This window comes from Telopea speciosissima, chromosome 5, assembly GCF_018873765.1.
Source record: "Telopea speciosissima isolate NSW1024214 ecotype Mountain lineage chromosome 5, Tspe_v1, whole genome shotgun sequence".
NCBI lineage: Eukaryota > Viridiplantae > Streptophyta > Magnoliopsida > Proteales > Proteaceae > Telopea > Telopea speciosissima.
The window spans coordinates 14771639-14794708 of NC_057920.1; the positions used below are offsets into that span (position 1 = coordinate 14771639).

At 40.0% G+C, this 23070-nt stretch overlaps 2 protein-coding genes across 6 annotated transcripts in view; one reads left to right on the forward strand and one right to left on the reverse strand.

Annotated features, from left to right (window-relative positions):
• Positions 1-713: 713 nt before the first annotated feature.
• LOC122661099 lies at positions 714-2234 on the forward strand. 4 transcript variants are annotated; one of them, XM_043856419.1, is made up of 5 exons: positions 714-1107; positions 1297-1359; positions 1465-1539; positions 1646-1881; positions 1912-2234. In XM_043856419.1, exons 1-5 carry the CDS (start codon positions 739-741, stop codon positions 2132-2134), a joined length of 966 nt encoding a protein of 321 aa, XP_043712354.1. In that variant the 5' UTR covers positions 714-738; the 3' UTR covers positions 2135-2234. The 4 variants fall into 4 exon arrangements, with proteins under 4 accessions (XP_043712354.1, XP_043712351.1, XP_043712353.1 ...); XM_043856416.1 differs by having other exon boundaries at positions 1646-2234; XM_043856418.1 differs by having other exon boundaries at positions 1667-2234.
• A 12122-nt stretch (positions 2235-14356) lies between these two features.
• LOC122660810 (translocon-associated protein subunit alpha-like) overlaps positions 14357-23070 on the reverse strand; it is a 33151-nt gene continuing 24437 nt past the window's right edge. The window contains exons 5-8 of one of the 2 annotated variants that reach the window (XM_043856044.1): positions 17247-17324; positions 16911-17114; positions 15012-15083; positions 14357-14771 (exon numbers count right to left, since the gene is read on the reverse strand). In XM_043856044.1, the coding sequence (XP_043711979.1) occupies positions 14718-14771; positions 15012-15083; positions 16911-17114; positions 17247-17324 (408 nt within the window). In that variant the 3' untranslated portion in view covers positions 14357-14717. The remainder of the gene's footprint in view (positions 14772-15011; positions 15084-16910; positions 17115-17246; positions 17325-23070) is intronic. The other variant, XM_043856045.1, reaches the window with a different exon arrangement.

Genomic DNA, 23070 nt, shown 5'->3' on the forward strand with positions numbered 1-23070 from the left:
ACCGACGGATTTTCCGATTCTGATCCACACCGACGGATTTTCCGATTCGGTTCCTGATTTTTAAAACCATGAGTGAGACTATTCCACCAAAAAAAAAAAAAAAAAAAAAAAAGAGACTAGGAATGGATTATTAGAAATAGAAACTATAAAAAGTTGGTTTTCTCATAGAGTAAATCAACGACCACCAATTCACCAATCGCCGTGTTTTTTCCAGATCCATTAAACCGGAATCAAATAGACAACCCAAAGATCTCACTCGGCCAATCCCGAGTCCCGACTCTCTTTCTCTGAGAGTGAAGAGGAGTAGAAGAAGAGTCAAGAATATAAACCCTAGAGTGAACTCAATATCCATCTGTCTCATAGAGTAAATCAACGACCACCAATTCACCAATCACCGTGTTTTTCCCAGATCCATTAAACCGGAATCAAATAGACAACCCAAAGATCTCACTCGGCCAATCCCGAGTCCCCGACTCTCTTTCTCTGAGAGTGAAGAGGAGTAGAAGAAGAGTCAAGAATATAAACCCTAGAGTGGACTCAATATCCATCTGTGCGACACGTGTCATGAGCCACAAGCGCGCAATAGGATTTCCTATTAGAAAGGGCGACCCCTGTTCTAAAGCACAATTCTTCTGCTCTCAAATCCACTCGTAACCATGATGTCTATCGTCGTTCTTCTTCTCCAATTCTTCTTCTGCTAAAAGTCTTCTTCCTTCTCTGATAAACCTTCTTCACTTCATGACGGTTACGCCGAAGTTATCGAAGCAACAGAAGATGAAGAGGAGCTTTAGCAACAGCAGCTTCTTCGATGATGACGAATTTGAAGCCGCTGAAATCCTGCTTCAACTCCCGCAGCTGATAGTCCAAGAGAAATATGGATTTGGTTCTCCGTTTTCGTTCTCTTGGGGTACTAAAAGAAGGCGATCTGCAGCCGATTCGAACCCATTACCTCCTCATCTTCCTTCATCTCCACCTCTGCTTTCTAACTCCTTCAATAGCAGCAAATCGAGCCTCAAGGTCGAGTCTTCAAGTCCTGTAACCCCTCTTTCCTTCTCGCCTAGCGAATCCGATTCCAAGCCGGTGATGGTATATAACAGAAAGAAAATGGTAAGTTGACTCCTCTTCTCCGTCCCTTTTTTGTTTTTTTTTTTTTATCTTCCCAATCGTTCTTTGCTGCGAACATCCGCCCTCTGGTTCCGCTTCTTTAGTTTCTTGATTTTAAAGGGTTAGGGTTTGCATCCCCCCTGTTTTTATTTCATATATCCTGTACTAACTTGTTTTGGATTTATCTTGCAGACGAAACAGGAGATGCTTGAAATCATACAACATTTAGGAGAGAACGTAAGAATACTAAAACAGGTAAATTTGTCGGTTACCATTACGGAATAGACTCTTTTCTTTGAAGTTCGCTCCTTTTATTCTGTTAAATTCTCCCGAGTTTTCCTTTTCTTGGAATTTCATCAGGAACTGCCAAAGACGATGGCTCACTATGAAATGCTGAAACGTACAAATTCGATGTTAAGACAAATGGAGGGAGAGGTATTTTACCTAATTTCATCTCTCACTCCTTTCTTTCAACCCTTCTTTTTCAATTTTCCATGGTGGTTATCTGAAGGGTCTTCCTCATTTTCTGGGTCATTGACAGCTAAGTTCTTGCGAGAAACAAAAAGAGCATAATTTGAATTCCACCCCAAGATCAATCACGGGTCTTGCGTTGGAAAAAGTTCCCCTTTCAGTTCCAGTTGAAGCAACAGAAGATAAAGAAAATGAGGATAAGGGTGAGCAGCAAGAGGGAGAAGAAGAATTTCCAGTGATGAATCGACAGGCTGAGGTGGTATTGGAACGTTTGACATCCGGATCTGAAACCATGGAGAGTTGCAGTTTCAAGGAACCATGCGAACTGAAATGGGTATCGCCTGTGATGTCATCGGGGATTGGGTTCGTGATGGCGAAGCAGTTGAGCCCGCTTGGTCTTCCTGATCTTAATTTCTCAACAGAGGACTCTTTGGGGATTGATTTTTCTCACTATTATGAGCTTAGCAAGGCAGCCATTGCTGCTCAGGCAAGGAAGAGAAGGATTGAGATTAACAGATACAAAAGCTGCACGGCCTCTGTAAAACCACGTTTCAGATGACGATCTCTCTCTGTCTCTCTCCCTTGCTCTGGTTTCTTTTTCTTTCTTTTTTTCGATTTTTTATTATATAATATTAATTAGCCGCTTAAGCTGATAAAGAGCGCGAATGCTGAAGGTCTCTTCTGAAGAGAAGAGATTATTTCTTTTTTTAGGTTTTTTTTGTTTTTTGGTTGTCTCAAAATTCATGTAAACCTATCAATCAAGAGGTTTTGGTATCTCTTTTGATTCTGTATTAATGAGTACAAATGAAAGAAAGGGATTTATGGGGGTATTTATGTCATTTTAAAGGGATCCCTAATACCTATGTCTTTGAGATTCCAATCTGAGAGTTGACATTAAATCATAATCCATTCAGTGTATAACGTAGAGCCTTGGGCCCCAACTCTTCTTTGTCGCAGTGAGTACATAAGAAAGTGCTTTTGGAATTAAATGAAATTAAATGTAGTGAGGGTAGGTAAGTCAAAATGGGCTCAAGTGAGAAAGACTCTTCTTAAGTACTACCCAAGTTTGGTGGGTTTGTGAATGCGCAATTCCGGGGATTACCTACTCCCTAAGTAAGGAAAGATGATTGGAAGTGAAATAAGTTTTAAAAGGCCAGGGAAAATTTTGTGATCTACTCCAAATTCTTGCCAAATATGGCAATTGACCTAATTGGTAATCTAAATTTTCAAATACAACTTTGGAGAAACTAGTATGGGAATACTCCTTTAACAAAAAAAGTATGGGGAGAATCTCCCATGCTACATCAAACAGGAAACAATTTTGTCAACAAGAGAAGAGATCCACATGGACAAAGGATGTCAACGGATATTCAAAAATCCGTATTCGATCCGTGCTGGTATCTATTTAGGAGAATTCGAATCCGTTCAAAAATTAATCGGATACGAATAGGATAATCCCTCTATTCGACTAATTATTATCTAATTCGTTTAGTAATCCAACAGTAATAAAATGTCTGAAATAATCTTTGTATCCGTCTCTCCGATTAAATTACCTTATTGGATTTTGTTTTCTTATTTTTATGATTTTATAAGTTAAGATAATGTGATTCTTTTTCTAGATTTTTTATTGATTTATATATATTGTTTTATGCGATAAAATCAAAAGTAAAAAATGTAAGAAAATCAAAGATTAAGAAGAGTCGAAGAAAGAGTAGTTACTAAACTCTCAAGTCTCAATCCTAATCCCATATTCAAAAAATCATTAACTGATAATGTGATTCTTTTTCTAGATTTTCTATTGATTTATATATATTGTTTTATGCAATAAAATCAAAAGTAAAAAATGTAAGAAAATCAAAGATTAAGAAGAGTCGAAGAAAGAGTAGTTGCTAAACTCTCAAGTCTCAATCCTAATCCCATATTCAAAAAATCATTAACTGAATATTATCTGGATCCGTCCGAAAACTAATAGGATATTATTCGAATTTGTCCAAATATAATCAGAAACGAATATGATAATGTCACTATCCGATTGTCGATTCGTTTACATCCTTACACATGGTCATAGATGAAAAAAAGTGTCAGTGTGGATCTCGCATGATCATGATGTCAAAAGGGTGCGGGAAAGGATATGCCCACATTATGGCGTGGGATCTTTTTTCCAAAAAAATTATGGGAAAATAAAGTACACACTATCGTTGGTACACCCCCTCTCACAATCTCTCATCTTTAACCATTGTGACCCCCCTAAAATTAACGGTGGTACACATCCTCTCACTCTCTCTCCTCTTTGACCTTTGTGCATCCATTGGCTCATCATGGAAGATGCCAATAAATGCGAGCAATATGCAGATATCTCCCACCCCCCACCTCCTCTAATTTTTATTTACCTTCTTAAATTCATGGATTTTGTTCACATAATGAAGTAAAATTTGAAGGTCAAGGGATAGTTGGTTTACTTAGACCACAATAAGGGGGTATGTTTGGCCTTTTTGGGTGTTTTTGGAACAGAAATCATGGGTTTAGCGTATTTGGGGTGATTCATATACAAGGGCACGAGTTTTATGTGATTTCAATAATTTACTATTTCAGACCACGGATCCCTTCCATTTGTTTCGGCGTAAAATTTTACTCCCTTTAAAAAATAAATTATATGTAAATTTTTAAAAATTATGTATAAAATTTTAAATGTTGATAAGTATTCCAAATATTAGAAAATTTTTCAACAAAGTAAAATTTTATGCCGAAACAAACGGAGCCAACTTTTGTCTAAATTTAAAATGTTTTAGAGTTACACAATAATGATGGGTAATTATTACAAAAATTTCCATTTAATTTTGATTTAATTTCATCTTTCCTTTATTTCCCTCCTTCACATGAGATGGGGAAAGGATCATAAGGGAGTTTTTATCAATTCAATGTGCTTTTATTAACATTGTTGTGATAATCCACATCAATCTGGTTAGAACCATAGTTTCTAATAATAAATTGGACTAGCATTTGAACCAGAAAAAGGCCCAGTTCTGATTCCATCTAGTTTGACAGGTTGACTGATCATCAACTATTTGTAAAATTGATTAGAAATAATTACAATTTTTAAAAATAATAAAACTATTAACTCAAACCGTGTGGTTCTTTTAAAGATAGGAAGTTAATTAGAACATGTTTTAGCATGAAAGTCGAGGGTGTTTTGATTAATTATATATTTTTTTATTTTAATTTTTTGTGGTTGAGAATAGAAAATTTTATTAGACAAAACAAGTTCTGGAGAAGCTAAAGCATGTAAGATTCCTATTCCAAGTATTCCACCACCTCAAACATGGTAGATTGAGTGTTATGCGACTCAATCGATCTAAACCTCTTAAGAAGCTTCCAAATCATGGTTATGACATAAGGAATCATTGTGGATTGGCTTGTTATATCCTAAATAGAAACCCTCATAAAAGGACCAACCTCTTATCTTTTGAAGTTTTGCATGGAAGCCTGGAAGGTAACCTACCTTAAAGTAGTGAAGGTTTGGGGATGTTTAACAAATGCATGTAGGAATACCTAAGCCTACGAAAAGGAAATTAGAATCCAAGACATGTGATTGTGTGTGTTCATTGGGTTTGCACAAAATAGAATAGTTTATAGGTTTTTGGTGATCAAGACCATAGAGCTTTTTTATTCCCAACACCATCATTGAGTCAAGGGATATTGAATTCTTTGAGAATATATTTTCCATGGGAAAGGGTTTGCCTAATGTGGATAAATCTAAATCTTATGAAAATGATAGTCAACCTAGTGTTAAAGATCCTTAAAGCCACTAATTGGGTGATGATATGATTGTCTATTTTATTAACAAAGAGAGGTAGCGATTTCTCCTGATTATATTTTTTAGAAGAAAGCTATTAAAAGTGGATTAGACTCTATAATAATGCTAAGGCAAAGCTTGAAGTCTAATGGTTGAGAAAACTAATGTCAGATATTCACTTATGGCCAAAACTTGTGTCATTTATATCAGTCCAATATGGTGGTCAGGCTGCAATTGCTAAGGCAAAGAGTCAGGTCTATAATAGGAAGATGAGGCATAATCTGGTGAAGCATTATATCCCTGGAATTAGGTTCAAAAGGGATAGTACTACCAATTTTTGGCTTATTCTGGTTGGATGGGAAGATAATACCCACCACAATGAAATGATCATGAGTTTTAAACTCTTAATTAGTTATAGCTTACAAATGGGGAGGTGTGTTAAGTCTGTTGCACAATGGGTTGACCTAAGTGGTGTAGGAACTGTAACTGCTTCCGATGAGAATTTTAAAGGTAAGTTCTCTAAATGATTATGATTTTAATATGGAGACAAGGATAGATAAAAATGTCCACATATTAGAAAAGAGATACAAAAAAGAATGTTATGATATGGATGATAAGTTAGTCGACTACACTGATGAGGAAAGATTCAAGAAGTATAACTTCGGCCATACTTTACAATATAACTTATCAAACTCAGTGTAGATTCAAGTATAAAAGACATCATAACAAAGCATCCTAGTATTTTTATTTGTTCAATTACCACGTTTTTTTTTAATTAGCATGTATTTTGTAACTAATGAGGAAATTGTTGTATTAAATGAATTTACAAAAGGAAAAGAAGTTTCAAAATATTTCTTTTTGGTTTTTCTTGTTTTGTATCTAACAAGTTTTGAATGTAAGATCTCGATGTTGCTTCTTGTAAAGCAAAGTAATAGGAAATCTTTAGTCCCACATTGGTTATTTAAGAGAATAGAGTGATGCTTATATTGTATAATGGGAACTACAAGAGTAAGATTCAAGTATAAAAGACATCACAACAAAGCATCTTAGTATTTTTATTTGTTCAATTACCACATTTGTTTAATTAGCATGTATTTTGTAACTAGTGAGGAAATTGTTGTATTAAATGAATTTACAAAAGGAAAAGAAGTTTCAAAATATTTCTTTTTGGTTTTTCTTGTTTTGTATCTAATAAGTTTTGAATGTAAGATCTCGATGTTGCTTCTTGTAAAGCAAAGTAATAGGAAATCTTTAGTCCCACTTTGGTTATTTAAGAGAATAGAGTGAGGCTTATATTGTATAATGGGAACTACAAGAGTAAGATTCCTTAAAAGAAAGACTCATTATGCTCTCTTGTCTGGGGGGGGAGGGGTTATTTTCACACACGCGTAAGTATTGAACCGAGCTGGGCCAAGTCATGGTGAGGCCTTGTATGTGTGTAGTTTCTTTTTATTGGCAGACAGACTTGTATCCGAAATTCATTTTGCTAACATCAGATAAAATTTTTGACATCAATGGCCTTCTCCCAAGCCGGGTTTTATTCATTAAATGTCAGATAGAGCATTCTATACATCGCAAAATAATCATCTTCAGCGCGAATTGGACGGCTAGAGCTGTCCTTGGGGCATGTGTCGGACAGCTCCAACCATCCGATGTGCACTGCATTCACTGGCGCATTGGAAAGGATCCGGACTCCTATACGTCAGGGTTTGTCAAGAACGGGAGGCTATCCAAATTTGGACACAGGTCAGTGGCATTCCAGACAACTGTTTCAACCCTGGTTTCATTCGGCAAGCCATTTCTTGTGCTGGCACGGCAGTGGATTTCCAACTTAATTTTGAGGAATTGGGGTTGCCTAAGGGAACTGCAAGAGTGAAAATACTGTTCAAAAAGAAGAAACCAGATTGTATTTCCTTGAAAATTAAGGACATCCATGGCATAAACCAACCAGTTTCAATCTCCTATGAAGTGATTCTCTTTTGTACATGTTGTGGTCACATCTGCCATGATCTCCCTCATTGCCCAATGTTGAGAGGCCCACCGGACCCTAACCTCCCTCCGATGGGCTTTTTTAGTAAAGCAGCTATTCCACGTATTCTGATCAACCACATTCCTGCTTTCCCAAGCAGCCTGAGTGTTCCCCATTCTGATTCTAATTCCACATCGGCTATGGATGTCTCTTATGGCTCTGAAGTGAAAATCCCTGGACTCCAACACTTTGCTTCTGAACAAGAATCTGCCACCCCTTGTGCCACCACCTCGGTTCCTGCTTCGGAGATCCATGGGGGTATCGACCCTGGTACTTCCTCTGGTAGTCCAATTTTTTCAAACCTCCCAGATATTAATGTGGCACAACAAACAAGCATGCCCAACCTGTTCCCTTTCCCTGGAGATACAAACTGGAATTTCTCTGACCCATTGGCACCCATGTTCCCATACCCTGAATGCCAAGCCCCCCCCCCTATGCCACCCCTTACCGCCCCCCTTGTCCAACACACTGCAGTAAGCAATACTTTCTCTAGCACAGTCATCTCTGACATGGGAACCTCTGGGCAACATTTCTCTCATCAGGCCTTCACCACCTGTTATACCCGCACCCCGGGAGTATAATTAATTATTAATTCTTCCCTGTGACGTGTAGTTATCACTGCCACGTATGCCGGTGAGTTGTTCTCACCGGTGGTCAAACCCACTATATTGACCATAGTACGAGGTTGCCTGTGGAAACTAGTCGGGACCACGGAGGTTGCACCTTGACGTGTCGGGGTAAGTAGTTGACCAAATTTTGTTGTGTGCTTATCGCCCTCTCAAAGCCCTCGAAGTGTGGTCCAAGGCCCCGACCTCTTATGGTGGGAACCACCTTCCTACTCGCACGGAGGTAAGGTTACCGTGCCTCCGACCCTACATCCAATGCGCTAACAAGGACCCTTGTGGGTGAGACCCCGTGGCTAAGGTGCTATTGGTGCCCCGCCATGTTTGACCCTACCCAAATAGACCCTAGGTTACACTTATGAGGCCTTATCCAAATAGGCCAATAAATGTGATTTCTATATGAGAGAGAGGGGTAAGACTATTCCTTAGTCTTTCTTTTTTTCTTTCTCTTTCCTAACCTAATCGTGAAAGGAGAGGAGAGCTTTGAAGAGAGGAGGCGGCAAGGAGGAGAAGAAGGAGAAGGAAGGGAAGAAGAAGAAGGAAATGGCTGTTGGGTTTGGAGCTTTAAAGAGGGTACATCGTGTGTACCTCAAACCAGGTAAGCCAAGTGCCCTTTTCCCCCATTTTTCTCTCTTCCCCCTTGCTCGTTTGAGCTTGGGTGGTTCGTTGGTTGCAGCCCCAAGATGGGGATTTCTTTTTGGAAACCCAAAGGGTTAGCTCGAGCCATGTGTAGTTTCCCTTGTAGGATGCTATCCCATTTCATTACAATCCTATAAAGACCTCTATTTGACCTCTTGCTGAATCTATTTGATTCTAAAGCTTCAACCACCAAAGAAAACCCCAAATCTGGATTTTTGAGCTTTTGATCCTTTAAACCCCTTAAATCTTTGAATGTTGGGTGTTTCTAAGACCCAAATAGACTCCAAGACACCCCTCCCTTGTCCCTTGAGGCTTAGAGAACCAAATGGGACGACCCGGGCTTTTAAAGACCTTGAAATCACACTTGGGTTGCATCGGAGGCAAGGCTGCGTGAGTCCGATGTTTGCCTCCGATGTGTCCCGAGCTGCAGGAAGGTCGGAGGCAAGGTCGGAGGCGGCTCGCGAGTCCGACGTTGCCTCCGATGCAGCTTTTAAGGCTTATAACTTATGTAAACGGTGGGGTTTCTCTATGAGGCCTCCCTACACTTTCTCACACTCTTATTCACTTCCATAGGCGCCAACATATGTGCAATGGGGTGATTTTGAGCGGAATCGTTGCGCTTATACAAACTCCATTTGAAGTAATTGGTGAGTGGGTTTGGGTGACTGCTTGAGCTTGTTTACTATTGCTTATTCATGCATTTATGAATTATATTGTGACATTATCATTCAAGCATGATTGCATATTTGCATTTATTCTTATTCGATGATGATGATTTGGATGATATGGATTTGTGTTGGGTTACGTGTCGGAAGTATTGGCACGGAACCCCGTGATACGTGGAATTGTATATTGCATCTCATTCTTGCTGTATGCGCCGTGTTTGCTTGGTACCGGGTGTTAGATGGAATGGGACGTTGACACACCCGGATGTACCTCTCAACACGATAGGATTCATGTAGTATATCCGTGGTTAGGCTCAGTCCTATGCTACGACCCTTACCAACGGGGTTTAGGTGTTGGGTAGGCGAGCACTCGCGCTGTGTGGAGAGTTAGAGAGGCCAGGCCGGGGTAGTAATGGTTATCGGGTCCGCCTCGGGTGGTGATGACTACGACCGGCGCGGGCTCCATAGTAATAATTGAGGTTGCATTGTGGTGAGAATGGAAGGATCCACAATGTCTTCCCGAGTTATTGCGTAGCATATACCCATTGACTTAGCATTGTGTGTTAGGTGGTAAATGGCTCAGTCCCTATGCTACGACCCTTACCAACAGGGTTTAGGTGTTGGGTAGCGAGCACCGCCGCTCGTGGAGAGTTAGAGAGGCTAGGCCGGGGTAGTAATGGTTATCGGGTCCGCCCGGGTGGTGATGACTACGACGCGCGGGCTCCATAGTAATAATTGAGGTTACATTGTGGTGAGAATGGAAGGATCCACAATGTCTTCCCGAGTTATTGCAGTAGCATATACCCATTGACTTAGCATTGTGTGTTAGGTGGTAAATGAATTAATAATAGCATGCACCATGGACTATTTGTGATTGTGTGATTGTGCATCCCCTTTTCTCTCTCACTAGCTCGGTGGAGCTAACCCCCGTGTACACATTCTTTTTAGATTTTGATGCAGATGATTACTGTGGAGCCAGAGACCGTGACTGAGGATCATGGCGATGGTTGCCCATGATGATTGTGCCTACGGGCTGTATTGATACTTGGGACTTGTTCCCTTCTTTTGTTTTTTTTTTTGGGGCCACGTGCCTTGTATAAATATTTATTATTATACTTGTTTTGGGGTAGTTATGCTATGGTCATTCGGGATATCCATCCAAACTATTTATGTATCACTTAGCCGTGTGAACATGAGGTAACATCAGAAACGCTTCCGCTTATTTTATGATCGTTGGAAATGTAATATTCCTTTATCTTTCGTGACTCGATATTATTGTATTGTAATATTGGTTTATGACTGTGAGTTGGCCATCTGCATCGAGATCCTGGCGGTGAGGTGGGATGACGCGTGTCACCCCAATCATACCCTGATATTGTATTTTATCCCTTGTCGGGATAGGGGTGTGACACCACCAGTGGACTCTTTGTTGGGAATCCAAGTAGCATTCATGTAGCGAAAAAAAGGAAAGTAACCTACCCTTCTGAACCGTCACCTATCCTCTCTGATTTCGAGAAAATCAAAGCTATCCTCTCCCAATCCCTGAACTCTTCATCCGATCCTCAAGTTCTACTCTCCATGATCCAGAATTGGCTCGCTGCGATCTCAGTTTCCCCTCTAGAAGAATCCTCCTCTCCTCACTTGGAACAGCCCGCCCCAGCACTTTACACTGTGTTTGACCCGGATGAGCCCTATGACGAACCACAGGTTTACCTGTCAAGGCCACTCTCTCAAAATGGATATCGATCGAGCCTACATGTGTTTTCTATGGTGCTCGTGATGAATCCCACTGGCATCTCTTTCTATCTTGTGAATGGACTAAGCGTATCTGGACCTGCGGTCCCCTCGGACTCAGAACCGAGCACCTAAGCAGTTCTAGTCTGACACAGCTTTGTGCTTCCCTCCTTATTTCAAATGCCATGGACAAACAAACAACCTCTTGGTTTTTCTCTATTGTCATTATAACATATTATTTTATTTGGATTGTAAGAAACAAAGTAATTCGTGGTCATGCCACGACGGACCCCACCCCTGTCCTTTTAAATGTTTTTAGATGGATTATAGACCTGAATCTCACACCACCGCACTTCAATAATCAAATTCTAGATTCCCTATCTTGCACACATAGTATAATTGAGCAAATTTCTAACACTAACCATGAAACAAACCTACCTGTCTTATGTTGCGCAGGTCTTTCTGAACCATCCATAGGCCTAATAGGATGGGCTTATTGCTTTTTGCTTGATGGCCAGAGTGTTTTAACATCTGCAGGATTTGCTGCTTCAACCGATGGAGCGGAGGCTGAGCTACTTGGAATCTTGCAGGGGTGGAAACACGCTGTGACTGATAAAATCCAACTCAAAGAAGTATGGATCAATAACCAGAATCTACACAAGTTTTTGGTGACCAAACAGGCTAATATTATTCCTGTTCATATTATCCCCCCCCTTTTTTGAACTAGCTGAACTGACTTCCAACTTCTCAACGGTACAATTTAAGTACAAAAACAATAACATGTTTTAAACTTAGTCTGATTTGCAATAAGATTTTACCTACATCAAATGAGCATCGCCAATGCCAGTGAGTTTGTGTTGCATGCAGTCCCAATTTCATCGAACATTAGTAATGGCTAGTTTTCTATCTTTTCTCTTCGAGAAAGACACCTTTTAGACCCTCTTAGATAGGTGATTCTAAAGGGTATCACTCCTCTATAATTAGAGGACATCCTAAACACTTCATATATGCTTTTCTAAGCGTCTCTATGTCTTTTTGTTTTGCCTCTTGTACTATTTTGAGAGTTTTCTACATTTCATTTCTTTGGTTGATTGACCACACCTAAGTGTATCCCAACATAGCCCAATAAGTGAGTAGAACAACTATTGGAAGGCTTAAGGGGACGTTTCATCTTGGAAGTCGACTCACAAAATCTTGCATTGCACCATATAGGACGACCACGATCTTAAAGAGAGTGACTAGTGGTTCGATTCAACCCCACCAAATATTCATGATTATTTGTTTGTGTATAAAGCTCACCTACAACATGTGATTGCTTCATTTCAAGTGTTAAAGTCATTAAGTATATATTCTCAATTTATTTGGTAGTATTTCCAGCAAAACTGCTGAATGGATTTTTAATTTGGCAGATAAAAGCATCTTGTTAGCAACTGGACCACTGTGGATGTTGCACTGATCATCAGAGAGGGGCACCAAAAGTTGCTGTTTAAAGAGGCCCTGAACCATGGTAATGCAGATTTGTAGGGTCTAAGAAGAGTTGAAGTCTAGGACTCTTAACTGTGAGGTGTTGGTCCTTGCCAACTGAACTACCCCCATGGGCATATGGACCAAGTTTTTCTAAGCCATGCATCTACTTCCATAGCTACTGTTGCATTGCATTAGGAAAGGATATGTTCAATTTGGAGAAATGTTATCTGTGGGAGAGTGTACCCGCTGCACCCAGACATATGACAAGCAAAATGATCACACCGTCCCCCATGAAAAGCAGTTATGATCGTCTTGTTGATGCTGCCCTATGCACTCCCATTGGCCCATGCGGAGTTTCCATTGGCCCCACGCACGCAACGGCCACTCTCTCCCACAAAAGACTCTAGCCCTTTCAATTTTTGTCAATAAAAGATGAGTATAATGGTGATCCAAGAGTCCAATCACATTATGACATTACCAATGGAAAGAGATTCTTTACTCCACAGGTGAAGGAAAACTTTCGCCAATTATTTCATTACCAAAAAAACAAAAAGAATGGATTCTTGTACATAAAACTGTCTTCGAAATGTTAAGGGAGGATTTGGTCGTTACTTATACTTACCATAGATGGAGCACCTTGGATTGCCAACATGTCTAAATCAATGACCAGTATGAACCTTATGGGTTTCTCATTAAAACAAAAAAGTATGAACCTTATGGGTGCACCATGGCTATTTCTCTTATTTATCTAATGGTCCAACTTATCTTTAGAAAACAGAGAAAGTCTTCTTGAAAGAATTACATAAATTAGATTTTAAGAATAACCTTATATCATTGGAAAATTTACCAAATGATTCGTTGCTCAGAATCGAACTGAGAAGGGGAAAACTTCCCTGCAAAAGAAGGTGGAAAAATATTACAAGCTGCTATTATACAACATCTGCTATTTCCGGATTCAGGGTTTTAAAAGAGAATAGGCATGGTTTACTGAAGAGGAGGAAGCAGAGGACGAATCACTGCAGCAGGGAAGAAGAAGAAGAGGTAGCAGGTACTCACTGAAGCAGATGAAGACAACGGTAGCAATGAAGTTCAAGTTCATCGCTCCTCTTCAAACCAGCCTCCATGCCTTGTGCGATGAGATGGGTTGTGTTCTACAAAAATGCCGGGCTTCCTTCAATTATTTGTTTCATCATTTATGATTCTAAATCATGAAATCATTTTACAAATGTTCTGTAAATAGAGCATATATATTTGGAACCAATTTAATTCATGGGAGCATGGAATCAGACCGGACATATGCGGCATTCCGCTCCCAAACCGCTCCCCGAATTAAAAAATAAAATAAAAAAAAACCTCTGAAATCACTTTTTGAGAGTGTTACCAATCAGCCCCTTAACCAGCATTATCCCTGACCATACAACACTGATAACGGGATTATTATCCTCTGCAATTCCTTAAGTTCCTAAAGTGTGGCATTACGGCAGTGCTAGGTGGAGATGTCGACACTTGGCAACTGTTGCATCCAACGATCCATATCAATGAGATCGGACTGTTGGATGCAGCAGCTGCCAGGTGTTGACATCTCCACCTAGCACTGCCGCACTGCCACACTTTAAGGACACTTTAAGGAATTGGAGAGGATAATTTTCCCACTGTTAACACGGCCACTACTGTCTTTATTTTCCATTTCCTCATTTTCTGTGTAAAACCCAATTGTAGCCCCATAAGATCATGTAGACTTGTGGGGCATTCTGAAATGGGCTATCTTGAAGTTGCCAGCTAGCACACTGGCAAGGGCCTTGACGGTAAATGAATAGTAATCATCATCAAATGGAAAGAATAAACCAGGAGCTCCATTAGATTGAATTGAGCACCATTCTAGGCAGGGAAGAAATACCATGAGGAATCATCTAAACAGAGAAAAGACTAAATACCTAACATGCATTAACTTTAACAAAATTGTCATATTCCTCCTAAACCTTTGTGTGCTTTAGAAGCCCTACTCTAAGCAGTACAGACAACTACTCCAAGGGAAGCCCAGGAACTTCCTCCACATGCAACAAATGCCAGGCGGGCCTCATCAGCCATTTTGCCTCAAAATTACCTCTATTAAGAGCACAAAAATGGCAGAGCCTAGCACGAGTTAAGAGTTCATGCATCTTCCTCGGATCTAAATGCATGTCAAACTAACATCAGTTCTTCTTGTTGTTTACTTTCCTGGGCCGTGACTGAGTAAAGGCAGTTCCCTGTCAAAAAAAGGACAGAAAATTTTGGGGGGGGGGGGGGATAGGACAGTCAGCCAAGTGTATCAAAAGAATATTTTAATTGAACCTAGGATTTCATGCACTAGCAGGGGCAGAATTAACCAAACATCAGAACATCATAAAGGTCTGGTTGTTGGAATTCTGGAAGGAAAAGGATGGTGCACAAGCGCAAATTGAAATAATCATGCAAGATTTTTTGTCTGCAAGGTACAAATTACAAACCTGCAACCATTCATCCATGGAGGCATCTGTAGTCCCAGTACCCACTTCAACCTTTGATGCCCTCTTTGTTTTCTGGAAAAAGAGTTATATTAGAATGGTTATATTTTGTTTATGGAAGAATGCATGGAAAAGGTCAAGCCTGTAGAAAACTAACTTCCTATTCATCACAGAAGAGAAATCTTTACAGTAAAGTAATATTTGATACACAAATAAACTCCAATTTCAAAAGAGGGGGGGGGGGGGGGATCAATCCCACGGGTCTCCTTTTTTTCGATTAACAAATTTTATTAAGAAAACAATCAACCTAGTGTACAACAGAGGGAGAAAACTCCCGAAAGCCCAAAAAACTGAAAACACAATTCCAAAGTCAACAATCCCCAAGCCCCAGCTACAACCTCAGAGAAAATTCCTGGGATCTTTTTGAGATGCAGGGGGTTCAGCTCTGCAACTTATTTGTAATTGTCTAGCATGTGAAAACAATCAAGCTACTGTACAACAGAGGGAGAAAACTACCAAAAGCCCAAAAAACTGAAAACACAATTCCAAAGTCAACAATCCCCAAGCCCCTAGCTACAACCTCAGAGAAAGATGCAGGGGTTCAGCTCTGCAACTTATTTGTATAAGTCTAGCATGTGAAAGCTTTCAGCCCTTGGAGCCATATTGTACGAAAAATTTTACATGGCTTGATCCTTCATTTTGATCCACAAAACTAGTGGGATACAAAAGTCCCCCCCACCCTGCCATGTGATAGCAGTTCCAACATAGTTCTTTCACTGCATAGCTAGAGTTCACTCAAAATCATGCTAAAAATATCTGTTGTAGAAGAGATTCCTAAATATACAGAAGTCCCCCCTAGCCATTTTAGTAAAGAGATGTCACCAACCTAAGAGCAAGGATTTAAGTATCGGTAAAAGATGTATCGTATAGGAGAGATGCAAGAAATGCTAAAGATACATATGGAAACGGTCAAGAAATAAATGGATGTAATTCTGGTACATATAAAATACAGTTCTGAAGTATAAAACACTTTATTTTGCAATATGTAAATATATATCAGCTTGATGCAAGGATTTGAGTCGTTTTTCCCTAATATAATGAAGCACAACAAAAACAAGCGAAAGAAAGAGAGATTTGAGCACCAAATAAAAAAGAGATCTACAATTTTACCTCTTTTTAGCCCAAATATGTGTTAATCTGGTATTTGAGCATTGTAACACACTAACACCCCAATATTTGTTGAAATGGTGAAGATTAGGGTCGTTATTCTATGTTAGATGATTTCTCCCAACTCAGATCAAAGAGAAACAAGTTTCCAAGGCCCTTCAGTTGCTCTCAGTTTCGTATCTCACTCACACTTTCTGTTTTACAGGTTTAAAGGAGGTGTATCATGTGTATCTTACTTGTATCGGTCTTGTATCAGACCGAATCGGTACCATAGGGCTGTATCGATCCCTGTCAGTCAATCCGAATTTTTTTTTGAAAATAAAGTATCATATCAATACCCACCAATACGTAGATACGATATACACCGATACTTAAAGCCCTGCCTAAGAGCACACTGAGCAACTATGCAATAACATATTACAGGGTACACAATGCTCTGGGAACACCCTAAGGCCATAAGAATTAAAGACAAATACAGCCCAGTACTCTAGAGCAAGAAATATATGCAGGCAGCCATCATCAGAAAATGAAGTGGAAACACCAAAAGAGGGAAATATTATATGCTAGGATCTGATTAAACATGAAAGTAGCATAAAGAATCCACAAAGTTCAATTCATCACAACTAAACAAAGATCAAACCAATTGCATCTCCACAGATATATATATACAAAAATTTATCACAAGAAATAAATTAACAAAAATGCAACAAGCAATGCATAACATAGTTAACTAACCTTTGAGAGGTGTTGGACTTGACCATATATCCACAACCCACAAAGGCCAAGAAGAGCAATTCCAAGGGTAACAAGGAAAACAGACTCAATGCTGAGAAATCCATTGGCCTCAATAACTTCAATAGTTCCATTATAGAATGTGCTCTGGTACGGTTGCTCATCAATCTCATAAGTAATTGTACCCACAAGATCAAATGATCCAGGCTGCAGCCAAAAAAACATATCATGCTTAAAATCAAGCTGAGTATGAACGTAGAATAAAGGTCAATGCTGATCATGGAACACAAGAACGGACTAATTGAAAAATGTAAATGCCCCAACGCCACTGGCACATACCTGCAAGTACTTGTTAACAGCGAAACTATATGGAAAAGTAGCCTGAGCTGAACGTGGTACAGATGCATTGTTGAAAACCTGAAATAACAATGAAAATGTATATTTTAAAAAAGGAACCATGCCAACCAAGATCTTAGAATCACCTAACCAGATTGAATTTCTAAAGTGAGACCTCTTACAAAGGATCTCCCCCCCCCCCCCCCAAGTGAGATAAATCTCTTACGCCACAAGTAAGATAAATCTCTTAACCAGAGTGAATTTCTAAAGTGAGACCTCTTACAAGGGATCTCCCCCCCCCCCCCCTTCAAGTGAGATAAATCTCTTATGCCACACAATTTTACTCGTGTGCAGCAAGAATATCCAAATTTGAGCATACCATGAATATTCGAGAGACATATCATCTCCCACAGAATGTAGTACTTGTCAGAATAAAGTGAAGGTTTACCAGAGGTAGAAAAGTCATTTTACAAATAATAAAAGGAGATGAATGCAGAGGATGCAGGTGTAAATTCATCAACCATCATTGACCATTTCATGATGAGGACGAATTGGCCTACACCAGATATTCACCCTAAGACTACAAAGATACCCTTTTATTGTCTATTACTTTTAGGATGGTCTTGGATGGTCAGGATGGGCACCTGGGATGCTAAACGATTACCCAGAGCGTCCAGAATTAAAAAATGTTTTTAGAAACAGAAAATCTAAGTTAGGAAGATGAAGGACACCCTTAATGAATTAATATGTACCGCAATAAAGCCCAAGTATTAACTCCAAGGAAGGGATAGAAAAACATAAATGGAGAATGATTCTAGAAAACAAATCCCAAGTCTCTTAAAATACTATTGATGTGGACCAGAGGTTCCAGCAGAAATATGTCTGCAGGAAGAAGGGACCAGTCCTTTTTTTGAGTGAGTGATTTAGTTTGTTCTCCTTTTCGGGTTGGGGTAAGGTGGGAATGCCACCCCCCTTGTATTTATTCTATTTGATTGATTCTGATTTTAATAAAATTTTAAGGGCCAGCCCGGGTCCTAGAGAATGTTCGGGATTTTTTTTTAAAACAAAAAAACAAGGGACCAGTCATCATAAGCCCAGGTTTAGTGGTTTTCTTGGGCCAGGCCTAGGTCAAATATTTAGTCCATGCGTGGGAGGAGTTTCTAGATGCAACCAGCATATACCTTGCATGGAGATCTAAGATATAGCTTATATTTTGCTAGTTTCTATTGTGTGCTTTACTTTTATTTTGTAGTTTCTACTTTCATTACCTTGGCTAGCGAGTTAGTTGTTATTAGTAAAGTTTCTATTTTTCTTTACATCTTTATTTTAGTAACTCTCCCTTAGCCATTGAGTTACTAATTCTTGTAATACCTCTACATTGTTATAAATAAAGAAGAGGCCTCCATAGTGGCCACGATTTTTTTCGGCCAAAAAGAATGTGCTATGTGCATGTGTGTGTGAAAGACATTCCTGCTGTATGGGAAAGCAACCCTTGGTGAGATCCCAATGTGAAGACTGGTGAGAGGCCTAATGATATTCTCCAAGATCCTGATATCCACCACATCATGGAGAACCACGAGGATTTCCAGACACACCATTATCTTGATGGGTCCTACGACAGCGACACTGGTCCAGATACTGATTAAGATGGTTTGGTATAGTTTGTAAAAGTAACTATGGTTGTTGTGTGTGGTAGTTGTAATAGTAACTATAGTTGGTGGTTGTAATAGTTATTATGGTGGTTGTAATAGTGCTCAGGTATTTGGCTATTTATAGCCATCTTTCCTTCATTGTAAATCATCACTTGGCTATCAATACAAATTCCTGGTATCAGAGCCATGTTAGCTTAAACTCCTCTTTTGCCTTATCCAAGGGAGCTCTGCTCTTCTAGTTAGATTTTGGAGTTCTTTAGTCATCCGGTGAGTATGCTCTGAGATTGCCTCTCTGAGGATCCTCCTCATCAACAAACTCTGGATTGACAGACCTGGTTAACTAGGATTCTTGCCGATAAAGTTCCTTGAGATTCGGTGGGTTTTCAGGCGAAGGGCCGTCCTATACCCTGTTTATCTCGTGAAACCTTCAGCAAGGATACTATCTACTATAAAATGTTCAAACTCAGTTATCTACCCTTTTAAGCATCTCTCAAGGATATGGCTCCTCTTCCATCATGTTACAGTCACCACGACCAAGCAATGCTTCCTCAAGTACAGAGGTTACCCTCAAAACTTCCAAGTCCACTAAGGTTGATTATCTATATGAAATCAACTACACTCCAGATTCAGAGATTTACCCGACAAACTTCCCTGTTGTCAACCCATAGAGTGTTTTTCCGAAGAACCAAACTTCCCTCACCCAAAAAAATCAGGTCTATCATTTCTCCTTCGAAGACTCCAGATCTGAAGGAATATGTGCAGGATTCTCCTTTCTCTCAGAATCAAGTCACTGTTTCGGGAAAAGAGCAATATTTTCCCATTGACATAGCCCCAGACCTCATCCGCCAGTGGATAGCTCTTGGCTATACCCATCTGCACTTTGGTGCCATTAGAATAGCCCTCACCTTTCATGGCGGAAAGGGTTACCTATTGCCTCTAAAATTGATCTTCTTGATACCCGATTCAAGTTATACCCTCATGCCACCATCACCAATATTCAGACCACCCTCACTCCAAAACAGTATTCTTCATGTTTTACCCAAATTACAACATCGCCCTAAGTGATCTTAAGCTTCCAGATGCATTGCAGTTTTTGGTGCAAATCACGGGTGCACCACAGGTAGCAGGAGATTGTATTGATTTCCAAGTGATGATCTTACAATGAAGGAGAGATGGCTATTTATAGCCAAATACCTTGACACTATTACAACCACTATAGTAACCACCATAGTAACTATTACAACAACAACCACCAACTATAGTTACTATTACAACTACCACACACAACAAACCATAGTTACTTTTACAAACTATAGTTACTTTTCAAACCATAGTTACTTTTTCAAACCATAGTTACTTTTACAAAACATAGTTACTTTTTCATATCAAACTAAGCCAAACCAAACCAAACCAACTTAACCAGTATCTGGACCAGTGTCGTAGTCGTAGGACCCATCAATATAATGGTGTGTCAGGAAATCCTCATGGTTCTCCATGATGCGGTGGATATCAGGATCTTGGAGAATATCATTAGTCTCCCATGCATTGAAGGTGGTGGTAATGAGGCATTCCGACAGGCAGATAGGGTCCACCTGGTTGTGAGAACACATGTTGCACATGAATCGAAGCCATTCTTCTTTTCGTTCTGTGCGCTGGTCAAACAGGTAATATGTCGCAGTGCATAGCAGCTAGAAGGCGGGGGAGAAGACCATGTAATGGTTCGAGGAGATATTAGGCTCAACAAAGGTGGGGTGAATATGATCTGGGGGTTTGTGAACAAGGATGGTGACAAAGGTGTCATCATCAGAGAGAGTAGACAGGATATTAATCCACCGGGAGATAAGAGCAAATAAAGTAAGAAGCTTAGCAAAATAAGGAGATACCTGGAGACCAGGGTAATCTCCACGGCCAGGAGGAAGTAGACTACTATTGTACCTCACTAGAGAGTGATGAAGGATAGAAATGGGAAGGCACAATGCTATATGGTGAACAACAAGGAGGTGCCAGAAGAAGACATAAAATTCTTTTTCAAAGAGATAAAACTGGTTGATGGTAAAGGGGTGAGGTATGGATAAGAAGGGTGACATACCATCCATTTGTATCGTATACTGTATTGGTACACTAAGAGAGGGAGGAGGTCCTAGTAGGTTTGTCTATTGTATTCAATCATGGTGCAACCAGAAATGTCGTTGTAGATTTCTGGGGGAAGTGCAGGTAGGAAAGGAGCTGTATCGAGTTCTTCTAGATCTTCATCATCAGGGGGAAAGAGGAGGATGAGGATGCTCCAGGAGTGAGGGGCATACAGAGGGGAATGACAGGGATAAAGGACTAAATTGATTTTTTGGGTCAGGATAGGAAATCTGCTGGCACATTATCTTTTCCTTTGATATGTTTGACCTTAAATGACCATTTGGAAAACCAATTTGCCCACCTAAGAAGTTCTGGCTCTGGGAGAGTCTTCTTTTTGAACTGAAGCATTAGGAGGAATGATGACATGTCCATTTCCACCTGCAAAGTGTGACCAATAAGGTAGAATGGAACTTTTCGATGCCTCTTCGGATTACAAGAATTTCTTTGAATGTGGAGTGGTAGTGTTGTTCAGAAGGTTTGAATTGGGCACTGCGGTATCCACAAACATGTCTCTTTCCCTGCTTTTCTTCAAGTAGGACTGTCGCCCAATGTGTATCACTGGCATCTGTTTGGAGAATCCGAAGACTGGTTGATGGGATCTGATGAGGAGGAAGCTTCTAAGCAATAGCTTTGAGATGATTGACTGCTGTTGTATGCTGTAATGACCATGTCGGGGGGTTCTTCTTGAGGAGGGCATTCAAAGGGCCTGTATACTGAGTTTGATTGGGGATGAATTCAGTCATATAATTTATAATCCCAAGGAATTGTTGGAGTTGTTGAACGGAAAATGGTCCATCAGAGAATTATAACAAAGATTTTCCAATATGAGGTTGGAGCTCATATTTTCTTTGGTTAATGGTGACGCCGAGAAAGTCTATTTTGGGGACCCCGACTTGCATCTTTGAGGAAGAGAGCATGATTCCATATTTCAGAGTGATTTCATGGAACTGATGGAGTAATTGTTGATGCTCTTCTTCTGTTTTGGAGAACAATAAGATGTCATCGATGTAAATCAAAGCCTAAGACTGAATTGGCTCATAAATCTTCATCATTGCTTTCTGAAAGAGTGAGGGAGCTACCTTCAATCCAAAAGGCACTACCGTCCAATGGAAGTGGTATCTTGAGATGCAAAAGGCTTTCTTTGCCCTATCTTCCGGATGAATTGCCAATTGCCAAAATCCTTCTTTTAAATCAAATTTGCTGAAGATGGCAGCTTCTGAAAGCTGCAACATCAGTGAGGGTCTGGTAGGTAGGGAAAATTTATCATCAGCAAGGAATGCGTTAAGGGGTTGGTAGTTGATAACCAGACGCATTTTTCCTCAGTCTTTCTCAGCTCTTTTGTTGACATAGAAAGCTTCACATGCCCACTGAGAAGAGGTATGTTCAATAAGTCCTTGACTTTGAAGTTGTAATACTTCTTCTCTTGAGAGGAGGGAGGATTCAGGAATGACTCGCTTTGGAGGTTTGCATCTTGATTCTTAATGGTAGCGAATGAAAATTTGAGAATTCGCCATAAAGGGTGATCACATTTGTCCAAAAATTCAATATGAGAATTTGCACATGATCTTGAAAATATCCGCAATGCGAAAAAGATCAAGAAAAGATTAGAAATGGTTGTCCATGGCAAGAATTGTTTCTTGTAGGTCAAGCCTTCGAACTCCATCTGAGAGAGTGAAGTTGGCTGAGAAGGTCAAAACCAAGAAGAAGATCTCTACCTGAGAGAATTGATTCTAAAACTCTATGGCTGACCACAAGGGTGGGAAAAAGTTTTATCAGGATGGGTTCTTTAGAAATGAGGTCAACCGTAAAAACTTGACCATTTGCCACTTGGAAGTGCTGCTTGTGGGGTTTCCAACAATAAGAAGGAAGGATTTGACGGGCTAATATGGTAAGCTCCCGTGTCAAAATATCCAATTACTTTAATCAAGCGGTCATATGAGGTTGGGACAATGTACACAGGGGCTAACGGAAGGGTAAGGTTAGAGGTGGATAAAGCTGGCAATGGCAGGGCTATGGGTGGTGGAGAAGGTAGATGAGAGGTAAGT